Source organism: Trachinotus anak, unplaced genomic scaffold, assembly GCF_046630095.1.
Source record: "Trachinotus anak isolate AG129_WGS33_773 ecotype Australia unplaced genomic scaffold, CSIRO_AGI_Tana_v1 ptg000029l, whole genome shotgun sequence".
Classification (NCBI taxonomy): domain Eukaryota; kingdom Metazoa; phylum Chordata; class Actinopteri; order Carangiformes; family Carangidae; genus Trachinotus; species Trachinotus anak.
In genome coordinates this window covers 715,480-737,222 of record NW_027273880.1, presented here as the reverse complement: position 1 = coordinate 737,222, position 21,743 = coordinate 715,480, and the positions used below count along the sequence as shown (strand labels likewise).

At 43.1% G+C, this 21,743-nt stretch overlaps 2 protein-coding genes across 5 annotated transcripts in view; one reads left to right on the top strand and one right to left on the bottom strand.

Annotated features, from left to right (window-relative positions):
• The window catches only part of LOC139611995 (protein NLRC3-like), a 418,379-nt gene that overhangs the window by 119,860 nt on the left and 276,776 nt on the right, over window positions 1-21,743 (top strand). Inside the window, exons 3-10 of one of the 2 annotated variants that reach the window (XM_071467102.1) lie at window positions 6,432-6,525; window positions 6,837-6,986; window positions 14,642-14,764; window positions 14,862-15,097; window positions 15,327-17,187; window positions 19,282-19,458; window positions 20,253-20,429; window positions 21,063-21,239. In XM_071467102.1, the coding sequence (XP_071323203.1) occupies window positions 6,856-6,986; window positions 14,642-14,764; window positions 14,862-15,097; window positions 15,327-17,187; window positions 19,282-19,458; window positions 20,253-20,429; window positions 21,063-21,239 (2,882 nt within the window). In that variant the 5' untranslated portion in view covers window positions 6,432-6,525; window positions 6,837-6,855. The remainder of the gene's footprint in view (window positions 1-6,431; window positions 6,526-6,836; window positions 6,987-14,641; window positions 14,765-14,861; window positions 15,098-15,326; window positions 17,188-19,281; window positions 19,459-20,252; window positions 20,430-21,062; window positions 21,240-21,743) is intronic. The other variant, XM_071467101.1, reaches the window with a different exon arrangement.
• LOC139611997 (NACHT, LRR and PYD domains-containing protein 12-like) overlaps window positions 1-21,743 on the bottom strand; it is a 201,306-nt gene that overhangs the window by 87,800 nt on the left and 91,763 nt on the right. The gene's annotated exons all lie outside the window — the stretch shown is intronic.

Below are 21,743 nucleotides of genomic sequence, written 5' to 3'. Positions count from 1 at the left end.
GCAAACAGGTTAATTACACTGTAGGTGCTGTGTGTGTGTGTGTGTGTGTGTGTGTGTGTGTCTGAACTCACTCCAGTTGGGACAGATCTTCCACTTCATCCACCTCTACAGCTCTTTTGCTTCCTGGCATCACCACCTAAAAAAAAAGGCAGTAACATGAGCAGATCCGGAGACACGAGTCAAAATAAGAAGTCCACCTCCACCACGCTCCTCAGGACCAAGACCTTCATACACCTCAGCCCTCACCTTCTCTCTACAGCCATCTTCTAGTCTGGCGAGCTCTGTATATATCATTAGATTCTCAAAACCTGATCGAGAGCCCTTCATGTGTTTTGTTTCTACGCTTCTCTCTGCTGCTAATGTTCCATAAACTTTCCTCAGCAGGTGACTAATGCACTTGCAGCGATGGTGCAGTGTGCTGCAGCGTGTTTTAGGTTCTATTGTATCTGCACAGACCAGGAGATGAATAAACCAACAGGAAGTCTTTCATGGCTCATTGTTTTGTGTGCACAGTAGCTGTGAGTGATGAAGCCAAGGTGCTTGGAGGTGAGACTAAGATGAAATACAGCTACAGTAACTACCATTTTACACTGTATCTGTATCTATCTGGACCACTAGTACTTTAAAGAGCCTGTCCACCCATTGTCCATCCACACAGGCGTTTCCACTCGTTTGACCTCATTAAACCTCCTGTGAGGACTGTTAGTGTGGGTAAGGTCACATCTTCATCATTGTTAGTGGTTCATGTGAACACAAAGCGGTGCAGTTGCATGTGAATGCGAGTGAATGTGAACAGATGTGTGTTTGGTCCAGGTGTGCTTGAGTTGAAAATATCTCAGTTTACACCAAGGATTTGCAAATAATCAAAAGCTTTAAGGCTCCAGTTCATGAATGTTGAAGAACTAAAAGCAGAGGGATATGAAGGAAAATAAAGAGCCAGAATTCCCAGGAGCCAGTGCATACATTGGTAGCTGGCTACAGGTTATGTCTCTGCTGTCAATACTTTGGTTGTTTGTGGTGAATAAATATGGTCAGTCTGTTGTTTCTTCCATCCTCTAGGCTGGGGGAGCTCACAGGACTTTCATAATGCAGTGTTAATACCTGTGTGCTGATGCTTCGGCTCTCCAACTTCTCCTGGGTGGGGCCCTCTGATTCCCACGGGCCCCTTCCATTGTTGGCAGAAACAGTCCTAACCTGGCCCCCATTATCATAGACTGTCCCTTTGCTGCAAAGAAACTACAGGTATTAAATAAATATGGTGCACTAAAGTACAATATCATACTTCAAGTAGAAGTAGAAACATGAAACAGGTATGCTGACAGTCCCTTAAAACTATATGTTTGCTAAATTTACTCAGTTTACAGCACTGGAAATTAGATATTTAATTGAACTTTATATTCATGAATAAGAGGTTTATTTGTCCAGTTACTTTCGGCCCTTCTAATCATCACATCTGTGTATATGAAGAAGTAAAATTTCTACACCGTTCATCTGATGTGCATGTCAACACATCACACCTCACACTGAAACACAAGTCAGCACTTCAACCTTGTTGTCATTGTTTTCTCTTCCAATTCAGAGACGACTCTGCTCCTGCTGCTACTTCCTGACTGCTCAGTCTCTACTTACAGTCTTTTTCCTGCAGTTTCCTCAAGGTCAGGCCCTTATCAGCTATCAATGCATCATCAACAAATACACAAATACAGACTGAATGTATCTGGTGGCAATTTTCTACATAACTTCAACACAACTTTCTGGACTCTGAAGTTATGAAGCTGTAACCTGAGATAAAAACGAAAACTCCAGAAAAGCTATATAGGCCCGGGAACCCAGCCATGGTTATATAGCTCATTCAACGTCTTCAGGTTGCAGATGATGATGACTCATCTTGCAGGGTCTTCCTGAGAGAGAGCTGCTTCTGTCAGCCGGCCCAGCCTCGGCCAGGTTCCTTAGAGAGCTCAGGCTGCAGTGAAGCCACGACCATGGCTCAAGGCAGTTAGTGGACAAAGCACCTCATTTCATAATGGATGATCAAACTCTTGGCTGTGCATGTATGACAACTGATCACTCCTTTATCTGCTTCATCAGAGGTGGCCTGGCTGCCACGGTTCACAAAGACACAAAGATTAAAGTTCAGCTTTTAGAGAAAGAAAAAAAAGAAAAAACAGAAACTGAAAGAGAGCACTGAGTTTTGGAATTTAATCAGACAAGCCAAATGATGGGCTGGAAGTCTAAATGTTGTCCTCATTCAATCACTTTTCTTTGTAGATGAATGATGTGGGAAAATATCAGTTACAGAGTAAAGACGTGTGAGTGTAATAAGAAAATACGAACAGACACATTATTTCTTGGGAGAAAACATGTAATAATTATCCACAAGGAACTGTAGTGTGAAGTTACAAATCAAAAAAACTAAAACAAAACAAAAATGGATTCTTAATCGAGTCACTGCGAAAATATATTCTAGGCTGTTGTTAAAATACCCAGCATTCTGGGACACAGGACCAAAATATTTCCTTGTATGATCTGAACAGCAGCCAACCCCAGTTACAACAGGCCCACAGGTACAGTGGACACATAGATACTGTATATATTAAAAACATTTCACTACAGTAGCTCACAATTACATTCCTAAATTACATTATTCATTGCTGGTAAAAAAAAAAATGGTTTACATAAAAATCAATGGATCAAACTGAGAGATGACTTGATGATAATGTAACACCAAATTATGAGATACCAAGTCAAACATTTGTGTCTGGAGCAGAAATATAACTTTTAACTTAAAATATCACCAAGTAAAGATAATGACTTGTGAAAAAATTGTGACTCTACGTCAAAATTGAGATAAACAAGAAAATAACAAAAAAAAAGAGAATAAACACTTAAAATTTTCACAAAAAATCATTGGTAGCTTATGAATTTGAAAAAAAAAGAATTCCTTAGGCATGACGCTGACTTAAAAAAGTCAGAGTCAATTTTAACTTAGTGTCTCCATCATGACTCAGTATCTCACTAGTTTGACTTGAAAAATGTTTGTTTTTTTGTTTTCAAATTTTGTTTTAATATCTCAGACTAATTATCTTATTTTTTTTCATCTAATATCTCATAATTTTGAGTCACCATGAGTTTAAAATTTAAAAAAATCAATAATGCCTAACTTTTCATCAGATTTTTTTTCCTTTCCCTGGCAGAAATGGGCCTCCATACCATAAATCTGAAGTTCAAATCAAGAAAAACAGGCACAAATCACATAAAATGCAGTTACAAAATATTTTCATCTTCATTATTGAAGTCCCCCCACCCAGTCCCTCCAGCTGTACGTCCTCGTGGGGGGATGAAGGCCAGTGAGATGCGCAGCAGAGCGGACAAACCATTTCCACATGAGAAGCCTGGCGGTGATGAAGCCTGGCAGAGCGATGTAGGCCTGGTCACCGTGTGAGTCAAACAGCTTCCACAGGAGGCATCTACGGCCGACGTGAGACGCTGCTTTGATGCTGGTGATGATTCATGGCAGTGGTCACATGGCAGGAATGTCCTTCCTGTAGCTTTGGGTTAAATGGCTGTGACCATGCTGTGAGGATCTGTGTACAGTGTGTGGTCTTTAGGCACAGGTGGTGTCTCTTCCTCCACCCTCCGTGTCCACTGCCAGTCTTCGTGCTGCTCCGAGCGCACTCCTGCTAAGAGCCCTTTGGCGTCTCTACACATCTGTTTACTCTTGTGCCGTGTTTTCAACATCTTCTATCACTGCAGCTCTTCATTTAAAATGGTGTAAGTTTCTTACCTGATTTTATGTAATTGTCACATGACTTATCAAAATGTTTCTATTTATTCGAATTATTTTTTAAATGCTATTTCAATGTCTTCTTAACGTTCTGTTTTAATATATGTCCGTGCCTCTGTGAAGCACTTTGAATTGCCTTGTGTCTAAATAAACTTGCTTTGCCCATGAGCAACACCATTCATATTACACACAGCTTCCATCACCATGACTGGCTACAGCTTTAAGATGGACTGTGTCCATGTTCACCTTCAGGTTTTAAGTTTGACCAAAATGGATTTTTGGGGGGAAACAGGAGCCCCGTACATAACATGTAGGAGTTCTTGTAACTAAAATTTTCTGACTTATAAATATTGTTCAGGTCAAAATCCAAGGTGAGACTCTTTCCATCACAATTAACAGAAAATGAATAATAATTGCCTAATCAGGCCCAATTATATCTGACCCCAAAGACCATCTCTGAAGACACACAGGCTCCACATCTGCTGGTGGTCACAGCTGAGGCATGATGCAGCTTCAAACTCTGGCAAAAGCTGGTAAGTGAAGCTTGAGTTAATATTTCTAGTGAATATTTATCACTGGTATTAAACATTTGGCCTGATGGGGTATCTATAAAAAGATTTTCAGAACATTCAGTTCAGAAAGTGTCAGTGCAGCCCCTCCTCATATTTAAAAGGAGCTGAGAGCAGTGTTTGTAGCATCTATGATCAAGGACAGAGCCTCAGAGGGAGCAGTGAGTGGCTGATACTCACATCTGGTCACCTTCCAGTCACCTCTGGATCTCCTGAAGGACTCCTGTGGGGACAAGGAGAACCGTTCAAACTCAGATGGAGAGATCAGGTAGAAGCCTGGAGGAAGATGCAGGAGGTTTCTGAGAGGTTCAATCAAAACCCAGTGAGCATTTAGTGAAATCATGATGACGAACATCTTTTTTAGAAGAACAACTGGTGCAAAAACACTCTGTGTTCTTATTGTTAAGACGGGATTACAGCAAGTAGACTGCACCGGGTCGAGGCTCATTTAAAACACTGTGGCCTCTGCTTTCACAGCACTGTGTGTGTGTGTGTGTGTGTGTGTGTGTGTGTGTGTGTGTGTGTGTGTGTGTGTGGTAACGACACTACGGGATTTGTCCCCACTACTTTCCATCTGAGCTACTGACATCAATACTCTAATCACAGTTCAACAAACAGTGTTTCGGAGCCACACTCTGCTGTCTGTGTTGGTCAGTTGTGCTGACTTGTTGTCCACACTGCGACAGTGGGGTTGTGAGATCCTGTGGATGATGTGGTGAAGTGTGTTACCAAGAGGTTGGACGTGTGTGTGTGGCTCTTTAATTTCAGACAGCAGCTCTCTTTGTGGTCAGCGGTGAACTCAGCTGATGAGCCACACTGGTTGTGTACTGGTTGACTGGGATCAACAACACTCAGACCAGTTCATTTAGTTTGTCCACTGGTGGAAAGAAGCTTCCAGGGACAGATGTGTGATGAAGATAAACCTCATCATCAGTCTGACTTTGACTCACTCCTCCTGTGGTTTCATGGCTCTTTGCAAACAACAAAAACGCTGCATCGCTGCCACCATGTGGACAAACAAGGTCATTTCATGTCCCATCACATTCCATTCCAAGAGCACTGACTGAGCTTCATGTTAAAATGCATCCACCAACGAAGAAGAACACAACACATGGACGACAAGAGATGGCAACAAGAAGGACAATAAACACCTGTCCACCATTAAAGCTCCTCTGACTTCATCCTCCCTCATATCACTGAGCACTGCTGCAGACCCCCACCCTTCACTCACCTGATGGAGGGAAGATGGATGGATGACAGCTGTTGCTAGGAAACCTCAGCTACATGAAGTCAGGTCAGTGGTTGCTGAGATGAATCAGTTTGTGGTTATAATGAGACTCGTTAGTGAAATAATGAGACAGGTTAGTGATGTACGAGATAACGTGACGTGTTGTTTCAACAGTTTGTTCATTGATCTGTTTGTTCATTGAATAAACTGTATACATGGTGTGAAAGAAGGTATTTCCATGACTGGAAGACAAATTGAAACAGCTGCTTTCCCTCATATTTATTCAGGAAGGAGCTGAAATCTTTGTCCAGGGAGTCTCATCTGATTCTTTCAGGGTTTACCACTGACTTTAGGTGTTTGTTTTTGTGTAGTTTGTTGTGTATAACAATTGACAACATGGTGAAGTAAGAAAGAAAGGAAAAAGTTGGGGTTTTTTTGCATCAATGCTTTATTTCATGCTGAATCAAGAGCTTTTATTCTGAAAAGTTCAGATAAAGTTCAGATTCTGTTGTTCTCTTGACAGAGCTCTGAACTAGACACCAGTTCAGTAAATCCTTCAGACTGACATGGACAGTAACAAAGTAAATTCCAGTTGAATATTTTATCAATCAATTTCTTACATTAGCATTTGATTATGTTCTGACCTGCTATCGAATGGCTGAGAAAAAAACTGGCCTGAGGCCAAACTTGCCGACCCCTGCTCTGAGGTCAAGACGATGGCTGGACGCTGTAGAGGAAAGCTACTCGATGGAAAGACTCCAGACCATGTTCAACAACTGTCATACAACACACACACACACACACACACACACACACAAACAATCAATCATGTGACTTCTTGTACCTGCAGAGGGGAGGAGCAGCTGAAGGTGCAAAGTGCAGGTGAACTCAGACTCCATTAGAAGTGGACGGAGCAGAAGGAGGGAAACTGAAGGCTGAGGCAGGTGAGTGTTAACACAACATTATTATTATTTTACTGTCAAAGTCTCTGAGTCAGTTTGTCCCTGTGGACTGTGGAGGGAAGAAGAGTCACAGTGAACTTCTGTCCACACAGAGACACTGAGAGGAAAACCTGTGTGTGTGTGTGTGTGTGTGTGTGTGTGTGTGTGTGTGTGTGTGTGTGTGTGTGTGTGTGTGTGTGTGTGTGTGTGTGTGTGTGTGTGTGTGTGTGTGTGTGTGTGTCTCTTGAGCAGCTTGTTTGTCCTGACTCTTGTGTGTGTGAGCTCACAGTCAGTGTTACTGGTTTCCCTCTCAGACTGACTGAAGTCCTGAAGATGAGTGATTGTGTGGAGGAAGAGGAGGACAGAGCAGAGTCTCCAGGACCCAGCTGTCTGTCTGTGAAGAGTCACCGGTCCAAAGGTCAACCTCCAGTCTTCAGTCCTGAACCTGGACCCTCAGACTCACAGTAAGAGACCTGCTTGTGCATATTTTTGCTGCAGCTGATGAACATGACAGAGATGTAAAGATGTCAGTAATTAAAGGGCCGTGGTGGAGCAGAGAAGCAGCCACAGAAGAAGAGAGCAGTGTGTTGGTGAACCTGGATGAGCTGGGATCTAACAGAGTTGACCACACTTTGCAGGATCATTTTACAGCCTGAATGATGAGCTTCACATGTCAGAGCTTCACTCTCCACAGTTAGTTTGATCCAAACTACAGTGAGCAGCTGTTGGAGGAAATGACTGAGCCTCTTTAACATCAAACTAGATATTTGTCAGCTGTTTATACAGATTTCAGGCTCTATGTAATATGGGCTGCTGATTATAAAGTTGTTCCTACTGAAATTACACTTCACCACATTTAGTCAACTTATGTTTTTTAAACCAGATCAATATTTTCAACTTTGTCATATTCACTTTTCTTTAAAACATAAAAATAATGTAATGTTGGTATTAAATCTAAATTTTAATGACTTAATATTTAGCTAATATGCTAATTCGCACTGCTGGTCAGAGGAAGTACCAAAATAAAAGCTGAATCCAGCGTTATCCACAGTCAAGAGGAGTGGGTGGACAAGGGCAGATGTAACATACCAGTTATATAAATGGGACTTTTAAGTTTCAGTTAATGTTCTGTACAAGGAAAATAATTGATAGTGAAGTGAGACTAAAATGATATATTCAGGATTTGGAGAGAGTGAAAAGTTTTTAGGGAAATGAGAATTTCCAATGAAATGTGAGAATCCGCTTGCAGGACTGGATGAGACCAGCACGTCTCAGCAGCTTGCAGGACACCTTCTGAGACGACCAGCTGGTCAATATGTATCATCGTCCTGGGGAGGAAGTACCATCTCTGCAGAATCTGTGGTAGTACTTCACCATCCCCAGAAACCGCATAAACTCTTTTTTTGTTGCTGGTGGAGGAAACTGCTCTACAGCCAGCACCTTTGCTTGCACTGGTTGTACTTGGCCCTGTCCCACCACATGTCCAAGGTACCTCACAGTTGCACAAGCAAAATCACATTTTGCCAGGTTAACTGTCAGTCACACAGCTGCCAAACGTTCAAACAACTCATGAATACTCAAAATGTGAGTGTCCCAACTGTCACTATAGCCCACAATGTCATCCAAATACACAACAAAACCATCCAAATCACCAACTACCCTATTCATCAAGTGTTGGAATGTTGCTGGTGCATTCCACAAACCAAAGGGCATTACCTTATACGAATACAGGCCAGATGGTGTTACAAATGCAGAAACCTCTTGGGCCCTTTTTGACAATGGCACCTGCCAGTATCTCTTAAGTAGATCAAATTTGCTTACAAACCTCGCAGATCCAACCTGATTGCTGCAGTCATCCATTCACGGAAGTAGATACGCATCTGGCTTGGTGACCTTACGAAAGTCAGAGCAAAATCTGGGAGTATTATCAGACTTAGGGACAAGCAGACAAGGTGAGGCACAGCGAGAGAATAATGGTTCAGCAATGTTGTTTTCAAGCATATATTTCACCTCTGCATCCAAATACTTTCGTTTATCAGCTGACACTCAGAAAAAATGTTGCTTGATCGAACTTGCAGTCCCAACATCTATATCATGTTCAATAAGATATGTTTGAGAAGGTGTATCACCAAACAACACAAACTGTGAATTAACTCAATCAACTCAAGTTTGGACTCTTGCAAGTGGTGGCCTAACAAGTCATCCAAGCTGCTCAGAACCTCTTTAACTGACCAAACAACAATGCCTGATCAATAATATAAGGATCCCCACTCTCCATTACTGCCCCTGACTCAGGAAGAACCCACTACAGTGTTAACAAGAGCCACAGGACAGACACACTCTGACCTATCGATCTTTGTAACCCCTGGCTCAGCCAGCCGAGTGTAGCATGGCTTTAACAGGTTGACATGACAAAGCTGTTTTTCCTTCCTTTTTCCAGGAGTAGAAAGGAGATAGTTCTCTTCTGATGTCTGCTTCACCACCAGGTGAGCACCTGTGAACCTGGCTTGGAAGGGGGTCCCATAATTGGCAACAGAGCCAGCACCGGATCGCCAGGACTGAACTGTCACTGTTCAGCCTGTCTATCATAGCGATGCTTCCTTTTCTCTTGAGATGTCATTAATTTCTTCCTTGCCAACTCCCCTGCAACATACAACCTGCATACCTGAATCCATTAACATAGTCAAGCAAGTGCCTTGGAGGGTTAGTGCTCTTAAAATTGTCCCTCAACACTGCTAGAGGACCATGCACAGAATGTGCAAACACCAAGTAATTTGGGCTAAACCCTGTACTCTCTTGTGTCACTTCCCTGACCACCAGCATTAACCAGGGCAAACCTTCCTACCAATCCCTGCCTAACTCTGTGCAAAATGCAGTGACTTAAGAGTCTGGTGAAAACATTCCAGTGCCCCCTGACTTTGTGCATGATAGGCTGATGACTGTGAGTGCTTCACCTGAAGTTGCTTTAACACCTGTGCAAACATATGGGAGGAAAAGTTAGGCCCTTGATCACTTTGAACAACCCTAGGACTACCAAACACAGAAATGAACTGGGAGAGGGCTTTAACCACAGATCTAGCTGTTATTGACAGAGGGTATGCAGCAGGATATATGGTAGCCTGACACAACTGTCAAGAGGTACTTTGCTCCTGACCTAGATGGAGGCAGAAATCCAGCACAGTCAACAATTATGTGTGGTCAAATGGTTCACCAATGGCAGGTATTGGGTGCAAAGGGGCAGGCTTAATAACCTGGTATGGCAAGTCCTGATGTATTCTGACACATCCTTTTTTAACCGACGCCAAAAAAGTACCAAAAAATAGGGTCATAAGTCTTCCTAACTCCCATATGCCCTGACTGGTCATGGGAGAGCTGCAAAACCAAATTACGAAATTTGGCTGGTACCACAATCTGAAAAGTTGGATTCTCCACACCAACCTCCCCACAAGGCAACCAATTCCTCACCAGCAGGCCATTCTCAAGGAAATAGCCATGAGCCCTGTCCTTCACCTCTTCAACAGGGATCACAGTCTCTAACAGCTCCTTAATTGATGGGTCAGACTGCTGCTCTGCTACCAGCTCTGCATGTGAGATAGACATGGGAAAGTCAGACAAGTTTACACATGGTTCCTCCAGCACCTTGACTCTACCAGGTTCACCACCAACACGAGCCCCAACATGTGTCACTGCACACACTGCAAACACCTCTGGAAAGTCATGCCCACTCTCATCTGGTTCACAAGAGGAGCTAAAGTAAGAACTGGAAATGGATGAACTCCTGACCAGACTTGCCCACCAGCTAGCCTATTCCCAAGAACAACATGGACTCCTTCCACTGGCAAAGCCGGGCGCACTGCCATGCACAACTCCTCCTGAACCAAATCTGAGAAGAGGTGCAATCTGTGCACTGGAGCTGAAAATACAGACAACCCTATGCCTTGAACAACAAAACCACCAGTATCAGATTCCTCTGAAAAAGAGAGAACTGATGCCAGAATAAATGAATCTAAGGCACCTGAATCCCTCAGAACCCTATCCTATCACTATCTGCTGTCAGGGAAACAAAATCATCTGATACACAAGGCAAGTGGGCCTCATCACATTTCTCCCACACCTGAGGAGAAGGAGGATTCTCCCTCATACTCATCAGGGAAGAGGCTAACGCAGGAGACTTTATATTCATTTGCTTGTTCTTTTTCTTTAAAGCATAGCAATCTGCTTTTACATGCCCCTTTTTGCCACAGAAGTGACACACCTTATCCAAGACATGCAAATCTGTCACCTTCCTTTCTGACTTGAATGAAGCGACAGACCAAAGTCCCTGCCCAGTGGCACCACCCTTAGATCCACTAGCACTACGCACATTTCCCCAATCACTGCAATGAGTCAAGACATATTGATCTGCCAGTGCAGCTGCCTCAACAACTGTCCTTACCTGTCGCTCTGCTAAATAAGTGGCAATACAGCTGGGAACCACATTTTTGAACTACTCCAACACAATAAGATCACGCATTTTAAAGTCTCAACATCCGAAGCTGTGCACCAATGATTAAAAGCATTCAGCAAATCACATGAAAACTCAAGATAGAACTGATTATTGTAGTATCTGAAGTTCTTTATGTTCAGTGAAATATGGGTTTGGTATGTTTAGCTAGGAGTCCCCTGGTCAAAAAGATTTAAGGGCCTTAGCCAGAAGGCTCTAGGGCAAAAAGATTTAGGGGTTTTGTCTAGGGGTTTCTAGGTCAAAAGGTCTAGGTGTGGATGGGAGATTGATGACTCCCTCATCTTATGTAATGAAGCCCTTTTTCTGTAATTTAGGAACCATATGTTTTACCTTAGGTTTAGAAAACAACCAACCTATATAGGAGGGGAGTTGGAGCTGTTATTCAGGAGATTCATATTGTCTTCGACTCCTCTCTCAGGCAATCCATGGTGCTTGATTTGATGCTGGACTTCTTTGTAATGAACCTCTTTATATACAAGCAAGACGGTGACAGCAGAGTTTTCTTCATCATCATTGCTGATTAATAAACAACATTATCATCCTTCCTACCAAACCTAGACTGCTGGCGGTAAGCCTCAGGAACCATCTCATAGACCTTAGGAACCACAGCCCTCACTGATGCATAACTCAGGCTATCCATCACAGACAATGCTGAATATGCCTCCTGTGCTTTTCCAGTCAGTACACATCGCAGCATGATTGTGCGATCAGCATCAGGCCAACCCTTTGCATCCGCCAACCTTTCAAACAGAGAAAAAAAAATGTGTCAGGGTCCTTCTCGTTAAACCTCGGAATGGGGTGCAAATTACCCACCAGATCAAAATGCAAAGGAGAGAGATCTCCTGAAAAACTCTGTCTATCCAGTGCTTGGCCAGCCTCCAGGCTCAACTTACCCTCCTTTATCAAGTTCATCTTTTCCCACTCCCAAGCAATCCTAGCTTGCTCTATGTCATACTTAATTTTCTGACGCTCCATTTGTAACAACAGTAGCTTTTTCTGTTGTTCAAAGGACAAATCAGCACTCTGATGTGACAACAGCGAAGAACCAGTGGCACCATCAGAAACCTAAAACTGTACTAGGCAAAACATTAAACTCATACAACTTAGCCTTTAAAATAGACTTACAGTAATTGTGTCCTTGACCATTTTGTTGCAAATTTCAATATTGTAGTGGTCTGCAATTTTCAAAAAAAAGTTCCTTTGTACAGTTATCTAAAAACAACTCTGACAGAGCTTCAAAAAATAATGGAAAAAAAAAATCCTTCAACGGAGCCATTTTCAAAACCTAGAACAAAAGAGCATAGTATTCGACAAGCTGGCTGCAACAAGACAAATAGGAGCGTTCCCTCTATTTGCCTAACCCAAATCCTAAACTAGTCTTCATGTGGTTAGTTGCGGCAGGTTCTTATGAACCAGAGACTGATGGTATGGGGAAGCGACCAGTCACTGACAACCAACCCTACAGAAAGGGACATGCTCGCAAGACAAACTTCTAACCGTGTTCACCCCAACACTACAAAAAAAAGAAACCAACAAAACCCAAAAGGAGTAATGGTGCTATGCGTACCAGGGGATCATAGCTTTAGCTCCAAAAATAAAACTAAAAATTATAGACCAGCATACCAAGACTTACCTTCTTTTGATCAAACAATACTTCAAATCCACAAAACCTGCTTCTCTGAACTCAAAGACACTCAACTCACCCAGATGCCTTCTCTTACCTTGATTACACAGAACATGGTCCAAGCAACCAATTTAAAGAATCACCTCCAAGAACCCGCCCTTGAGTGACACACATCTCTTCCCTGTCACTGATTGGTCTCTCCACCAAGAACAAGGATGTGTTCCAACAGAAAAAAAAAAAAACCCAACACCTAAGAATCAAAATGGACAAGCCTGCATGTTATGTCCCTATGTGGCCAGGGGATGCGGGGAGTAACACAACCATTCAAACCCCGGGGAAAAAGAGAGGAGAAAAACAGAGATATACAAAAAGAAGGTTAGGCCAAAATCACAAACTACTGAATCCAGTACACAACAGCTGCTCACAGCACACACACAGCACTCAAGACTGCCAAATGGTCCACTGGCACTGACTGGGTACCTCCTCTAGATTTAATTCCCAAGCCACCCAATTACTAGAGTGAACACTGGTGTGTTCACTTACCATGAGAACGGGGCAAGAGAAAAAGAAGGCGCATACCTGGAATGACAGGAGGAAAACCCCAGAACACAAGCAAGGTAGAGGTCAGAGGGAGTATTTACACTACTGAGAACACCACGCCCAGGTGTTCCCAATACTCGATAACCTGGCCAAACCTACTGGGCACCTGCAACACAAAACATAAACACACAGAGACAAACAGCCAGCCCAGCAGCCAAAAGAGATGGGGTCATCACAAAAGTATCTGAATTGTCTTAGCCATAACACCGGTGGTAAACCAAACATCTTGCAGATGCATCACAGCCCCCTACTGGACAGGAGTGGAGGGTCAGTCATTCCAGGAACCAGGCTGTGAGCTGTAAAGATTAGCCGCCTCCACCCATTCATTGGGTCCTCACATCCAAAATGTCGCAGCAAATACTTAAAAAGGCATCATTTGGATAAACCACAAATTATAAATCTAAACAGTGATATTCTCACCTGAAAAAATGTGGAAACGTAGCAAAGTGATGTGAAAACTCCTAGAACCAAAGTTGGAAGAGCTTTGAGTCTTGATTGACCATGGATAACGCTGAACTGATCTTTTATTTTGGTAGTTTTAGTTTTGAATTTGAATATTAATTAAATATGAAGTTTCACTAATATTTAGATTAACAACAATTAAATATTTAATATCTAAATTTAGATTTAATATTTAGATTATTATTGCTCTATATTATGTTCTATAATATAGAACATTATTATCACATTATTATTTTAAAGAAGAGTAAATATGACAAAGTTCACAAATATTGCTGTAAATCTGGTTTTAACATTTGGTGAAATGTCAATTTCAGTATTAAGCATTTTACAATCTGTGACACACAATCTTACACCAGTCAAATGCTCTGGATCCATGAGCCTAGATGGTTAAAATAGGCCCTAAGTCTTCAGAGGGAACCAATGGGCTCAGAGCTGAGAGCCACAGACAGAGGAGGGAAGTCACAAAGTGTTGAGAGACGAACTCACACACTGTTGGTTTGGCTCTTTTCATGGGGTTTGTTTTCAAGAACAAACGTAGAATAACAGCAGAATGATCCTTTAATTACACACAAGACTGTCTTTACCATCACTGATATCTGTGCAGATGTAACTCTGACAAAATGTGTGATTTGGCAGTGGCAATGTTGGGATCATTGACTTCTCATCTTACCTTTGTATCACTCTGCTTATTTAGAGCTGATGTGAGACAGGTCATCAACATCTGGAGACTGGACACATTTAATGACTGACTGACACAACAGTGTTGTTTCTGGATGCTGCTGTGTTGTCTCCATCCTTCAGTACAGTGTGTGGTGCTGGATGGTGACGTCACTGCAGGACGTCAGCTGAGAGTTCCCACAATGACTCTGTCATCAGAGAATTGATCAGTGATTGATGTGATATGAATAAAAACATGTTTGTGTTTGCAGAGGTCAGAACCACAGACTGAGAGCAGAGTCTCCAGGATCCAGCTGTCTGTCTATGAAGAGTGACTGGTCCAAAGTGTTTTATCCTCCACACTTCAGTCCTGAACCTGGACCCTCAGACTCACAGTAAGAGACAGTTTCTACTGTAAACTGAGCTGAAGATGATTCAGTTATTAGAAATATTTGACTGTGACATGTTAGTGATGAAGACATGTCTTCACAGAGGGAGGAAGAGGAGTGGTGTCTCTGTGGAGGAGCAGCTGTCCTGCTGTGCTCTGTGTCAGGACGTCCTGAAGGATCCAGTCTCTACCAGCTGTGGACACTGGTTCTGCAGACAGTGCTTCACCTCATACTGGGACCAGTCTGGGTCTTCAGGAGACCCCTCCTGTCCCCAGTGTGGACAAAGACCCAGAACCAGACCTGGACTGCAGACAGCCAGTCAGACCAGCACTGTACAAAGTGAGACTGAACATGTGTCTGCTGATGTCTTCATTTGTGAAAGAGGACCTGTTGTTTTCTCAAATGTCAGCTGTTCTATCACACAGCACTGACATTTCAGATGATTCTAAAAGCCACAACATTAAAAAGCTTTTCTCTGTTGCTCTTTAGTTTTTCTGTCGCTGATGAAATTAATCAGCAGATTCTCAGATTCTCTGTCTTCAGTCTGACATTGTCTCTTCTCTTTCAGCAGATAGTGGTCTGCAGGAGGTTTTAGATCAACATAAGATCAGTCTGAGGAGCAGATGTGAACGTGTGACTGAAGGAAGTGATGGAACAGGAAGTGGAACCCTCCTCAACAGGATCTACACTGAGCTCTACATCACAGAGGGACAGAGTGAAGAGATTAATACCCAACATGAGGTGAGGCAGCTGGAGACAGCTTCCAAGATGAAGACCCTCCATGATGCTCCAATCAAGTGCCACGACATCTTTAAAGCCTTACCTGACCAACAGAGACCCATCAGAGTGGTTCTGACCAACGGTGTCGCTGGCATTGGAAAAACCTTCTCAGTGCAGAAGTTCAGTCTGGACTGGGCAGAGGGCTTGGAGAACCAAGATGTGAGTCTGCTGGTTCTGCTTTCGTTCAGGGAGCTGAACCTGATCAGAGAGCAGCAGTACAGTCTTCTCAGGGTGCTCCATGTTTTCCATCCAACATTACAGAAGGTCACAGCAGAGCAGCTGGCTGTCTGTAAAGTTCTGTTCATCTTGGACGGCCTGGATGAAAGCAGACTTTCACTGGATTTCACCAACAGGGAGGTTGTGTCTGATGTCACACAGACGTCATCAGTCAACCTGCTGCTGACAAACCTCATCCAGGGGAACCTGCTTCCCTCGGCTCTGGTCTGGATCACTTCCAGACCTGCAGCAGCCAATCAGATCCCTCCTACATGTGTTGACAGGGTAACAGAGGTACGAGGCTTCACTGACAGCCAGAAGGAGGAGTACTTCAGGAGGAGATCCAGTGATGAAGAGCTGTCCAGCAGAACCATCTCACACATCAAGAAGTCCAGGAGCCTCCACATCATGTGTCAAGTCCCAGTCTTCTGCTGGATCACTGCTACAGTTCTGGAGCACATGTTGACTACAGAGCAGAGAGGAGAGCTGCCCCAGACCCTGACTGACCTGTTCTCACACTTCCTGCTGGTTCAGACAAAGAGGAAGAAGCTCAAGTATGATGAGGGATATGAGACGAGTCCACAGGAGCTGATGGAGGCTGACAGTGAAGTTCTTCTGAAGCTGGGGAGGCTGGCGTTTGAACATCTGGAGAAAGGAAACATCATGTTCTACCAAGAAGACCTGGAGCAGTGTGGTCTGGATGTCACAGAGGCCTCGGTGTACTCAGGACTCTGTACTGAGATCTTCAAAAGAGAAAGTATGATCTTCCATAAAACAGTCTACTGCTTTATTCATCTGAGCATTCAGGAGTTTCTGGCTGCAGTCTACATGTTCCACTGTTACACCAACAGGGAGAGAAAGGTCCTGAAGAACTTCCTGAGACGAGACTACAAACACAGAGACTCAACCTCAAAGCCTTTTTTTGAGAAGATTTCTGATTTCTTTGGAAACCATGGAAGTCATCATCCATCTCTGGATGTCTTCCTGAGGGCAGCCATGGAGAAATCCCTCAGGAGTAAAAATGGTCACCTGGACCTTTTTGTTCGCTTCCTTCATGGCCTCTCTCTGGAGTCCAACCAGAGACTCTTAGGAGGTCTGCTGGGTCAGAGAAAGAACAGATCAAAAACAATCCAGAGAGCCATCAACAACCTGAAGAAGATGAACAATTATGAAATCTCTCCTGATAGAATCATCAACATCTTCCACTGTCTGATGGAGATGAAGGACCACTCAGTTCATCAGGAGATCCAAGAGTTCCTGAAGTCAGGGACCAGATCAGAGCAGAAACTCTCTGAGATCCACTGCTCAGCTCTGGCCTACATGCTGCAGATGTCAGAGGAGGTTCTGGATGAGTTGGACCTGAAGATGTACAACACATCAGAGGAGGGACGACGGAGACTGATCCCAGCTGTGAGGAACTGCAGGAAGGCTCGGTGAGTCCAGACATGATCACTATAATTATCAATCAGTAGATTAGATCAGTAGTTTTCATTGTTTCATTGATTTGTTAATGTTCTGTGTTGTTTGGAGTCTTTTTGGTTAAATTCAAACCCGATCAAACAAATTCAAGCAGCTCCACTGATCTTACACCTCAGTGTGTGTTTCCAGGTGTTTCCAGGTGTTTCCAGGTTGGGGAGGACACCTGCATATGAGAAAACAATAGTATTAAACCTTTAGTGTCTCCAGCTGTGCAGTCTGATAAATGTCCCCACTCCCATCTCTGCTGCATAACACACCTTCATCTAAGGTGTGGCTGGTGGCTGAGGTGCATTGTGGGTAATGAAGTTAGTTTTTTTTCTGAGGAAGAAGAATGTGTGAATGAAAAAAGGTGTTTAGTAAAGTTTGTATAAGACCTGAATCATTGTCCAGAGATGACTGAAGTCACCCCCCCCCCCTTTTAAATCACAGGAGACAAAAACAGTGGGCTCCAATGAAAGCTGCTTTAAAAGTGGAGCTGAACAGCAGCCACTGTGGTAACAACAAACACTGATGGGATAATGGTTCATGATCAAACAGAATGTAACAGCTGCACAAGCAGAGAAAAGTCATCACATCAGTGAAATGACTCAACTGGTCAAAGCAGACCAAGAGTGGAGATGTAAACCCCTGAGTGTATTGACCTGATCAAGGCTGAGCTTTATTGATTATTGAACTTTTCATGTTGAAGAGTGAACTTGTGTTTTGGTGGAGCTTTAAAGTCTTTCCATAGATTGTGTTGAATGAGACAGAAAGTCCCAGGTGTTTTCTCTCTTGTTGCTGTAGAGGAGAGTCGTATCAGGAAATGTTCAGCTTCAGCCAAGAACACAGGTGTGAATCTATCAGAGCAGAATGGGAGGATTCAGTCTTCTTCTACACACCAGAGCTCAGTGTCATGTTTCTGTGAGGACCTTCTGTGAAAACCAGGCAGCAAACAGAGATTAGATTGAACTGTTGACTGAGTTGACCTCAGGAGAAATGTTCTGGAGTAGGGATGCCACGGTGTGGAAATGTTCCCACCGGACATTAAGACATGTGTGGGCTCAGTATCTGTAGATTAGACCTCAGTGTTTCCCACACGCTGATTTATCTGTGACAGGCCGCCACCACATCAACAATGATGCCACATATTGATTTTCTATTGGTTTACAAATGAGGAAAATGTTATTTCACTGTAGAGCTGCACACACACACACACACACACACACACACACACACACACACACACACTCACACACACACATCCACACACACAGACAGACACACACACACAGCACATAGTCACACACACACACACATGGCTGGGCTGTGATCAGACTCCCTCTCTGTGTGTCTGTAATTCAGGGTGCGTATGAGAGCGTGCAGGGACTGGGCTCACTGATCAATCACAACAGGCTTTGTAATTGAGACCTCACCCACCAGACCTGAGTGGGTGAAGGTCTTTATGTGTTTGACTCAAAATGAAGCAGTTGAGCTGAACACCAAACCCTCTTCCATGGTCTTGTGGGTCAACTCTCCTTTGATCACGTGACCAGACTCTGCTCTGTAAGAACTGTAGAGTCCACAAAGTGTTGATCACTAGTGTTTTACTGAGGACAGTTTGTTCATGGATCAACGTGGGCGCTGCCACTGATTCACCACAATGAGCCAGATGTGTTTTATGCAGTGGTGTGTGTTGACTTCTACAGAGAGGCAGCAGAGCCAAGCAATCTGGAGTCAGTTTAAAAACACTGGAGAATAAAACTGTTTTTCTGAACAAGATTCTGACTCTGGATCAAATCATATGATGGAAGCAGAAATGTAACATCATTTTCCCTCCTTCATCTGCACAACAAAGATTCCCATGAAACTCTGCAGGTCTGAGAGAGAGTGATGAGAATTATTGTTTCATGTCAAACACAATCAGATCAGATGAGCTGAGCCACAGATGTGAAGAGCAGATGTTCATCACATCATCATCTTTTCTCATCAGATGCATTTTAACTTCAGTGTCTTTTATTACAATCTGTCTGATTTTATTCTAACACATTTTATATTTTCTCTCATCACAGACTTGTTGGTTGTCGACTCTCAGAGACTCACTGTGAAGTTGTGTCCTCAGCTCTGAAGTCCAACCCCTCCCATCTGAGACACCTGGACCTGAGTGGAAACTGGGACCCGAAGGATTCAAGAGTGAAGCAGCTGTGTGCTGGACTGGAGAGTCCAAACTGTAGACTGGAGACTCTGGGGTCAGTTCACTGACTGGAGCTGTTGTAGTTTTATATTCAGTTCAAATCTGTGAAGTTCCAGTTTTTCATTGGTTGGTTAATTTTCAGGATTTCTGTGTGAGGATTTAAAAAATCAGACAATGAAGAGAAAGAAGGAAGATGAGACCAGGAGCAGAGTGGTGATGGGGAGGGTCAGGAGAATCCCCGGGGGCCGTTTGGGGGCCAGGGCCAGGGGATTGGTCAGCTGCTGACCAATAAGAGCTGTGAAGTGGGGCTGGTACAGAGTCATCAGAGACGTGTTGGTGTTATCAGGGAACGTGTGTGTTCACTGTTCACATTGGTTTGAAGCAGCAGCAGAAAGAGAAGGAGAAAGGTGGAGCAGAGAAGAATGAAGAAGAACAAATACTGGAGGAGGAAGCAGAGAAATGTTCCACAATCACAGAGAGATTCAACATCCAGTAAAGAGCCGGCAGCTGAAATGCTAAGCAGGGGCGTTGTAGCTAGCTGCTAGCTCAGCTCATATTAAATGTGGCTAGTATAGCTAGCTGCTAGTTGTTGGGCAGCAGCCCTGTGCTTGTGTTAGCTGCTGTTTGTCTTTGTGTGTTATTAACAGCTGGGACTGGTGATCTCCAGGTAAAATGAAGGGTCCCACTCCAGTGCTGACATTTGGATGATGTGTGTAGAAGGCTGACATGATGATGATCCACAATAACAGAAGGACAAAGTCACTCTACTCATTTTAGACAAAGATCATTGATCAGGACAAATCTGATTGATTATCAATCATTGATCTACATCTTTGATTCTTTTTTCAGATTGAAGAACTGCAGGTTGTCAGAGATCAGCTGTTCTTCTCTGGTCTCAGCTCTGAAGTCCAACCCCTCCCATCTGAGAGAACTGGACCTGAGTGGAAACCAGAACCTGCAGGATCCAGGATTGAAGGTTCTGTGTGGTTTTCTGCAGAGTCCAGACTGTAGACTGGAGACTCTGAGGTCAGTTCACTGTTGTAGATCTTATATCTTGAATCCACAGCTAATGAAGCTTCACACACAAGTTGAATCCATTGACTGTGAATGAATGAATGACATTGTAAATAGTTGTTGTCTCATGTTTCCAGTTGTTCTTCTCTCAGACTGAGAATGATTCTTCAGTTTCAGCTCATTTCACTCACTTGTCATGAATAATGTCTGTTCACTTCAGTTCAACCTTCACAGCTCACACACTCGTATTTCTCTCAGTCAGAGGACTCATGTTTTCTAAATCCACTGGAGAAAATGTCCAGTGTTAGTTGTTCAAGTCAATTCATTTTTATCACAACAACATACACAAGATCCTCACAACTAATATTTGTCCAAAGAAAGTGAAGAAACAATCTTCTTTTTTTCAGTAGATTTCAGTGAAGTGTCAGGACTAATGTCTGTTTGATCAAACTGTGTGTGTGTGTTTTCATCTGTAACACAACACACACAACTGTTGTGTTGACAATGTTGTGTTGTACTGACATGATGAAGATCCACAATAACAGAAGGACAAAGTCACTCTACTCATTTTAGACAAAGATCATTGATCAGGACAAATCTGATTGATTATCACTCATTGATCTACATCTTTGATTCTTTATTCAGATTGGAGGACTGCATGTTGTCAAAGATCAGCTGTTCTTCTCTGGTCTCAGCTCTGAAGTCCAACCCCTCCCATCTGAGAGAACTGGACCTGAGTGGAAACCAGAACCTGCAGGATCCAGGAGTGAAGGGTCTGTGTGGTTTTCTGCAGAGTCCAGACTGTAGACTGGAGACTCTGAGGTCAGTTCACTGTTGTAGATCTTATATCTTGAATCCACAGCTAATGAAGCTTCACACACAAGTTGAATCCATTGACTGTGAATGAATGAATGACATTGTAAATAGTTGTTGTCTCATGTTTCCAGTTGTTCTTCTCTCAGACTGAGAATGATTCTTCAGTTTCAGCTCATTTCACTCACTTGTCATGAATAATGTCTGTTCACTTCAGTTCAACCTTCACAGCTCACACACTCGTATTTCTCTCAGTCCGAGGACTCATGTTTTCTAAATCCACTGGAGAAAATGTCCAGTGTTAGTTGTTCAAGTCAATTCATTTTTATCACAACAACATACACAAGATCCTCACAACTAATATTTGTCCAAAGAAAGTGAAGAAACAATCTTCTTTTTTTCAGTAGATTTCAGTGAAGTGTCAGGACTAATGTCTGTTTGATCAAACTGTGTGTGTGTGTTTTCATCTGTAACACAACACACACAACTGTTGTGTTGACAATGTTGTGTTGT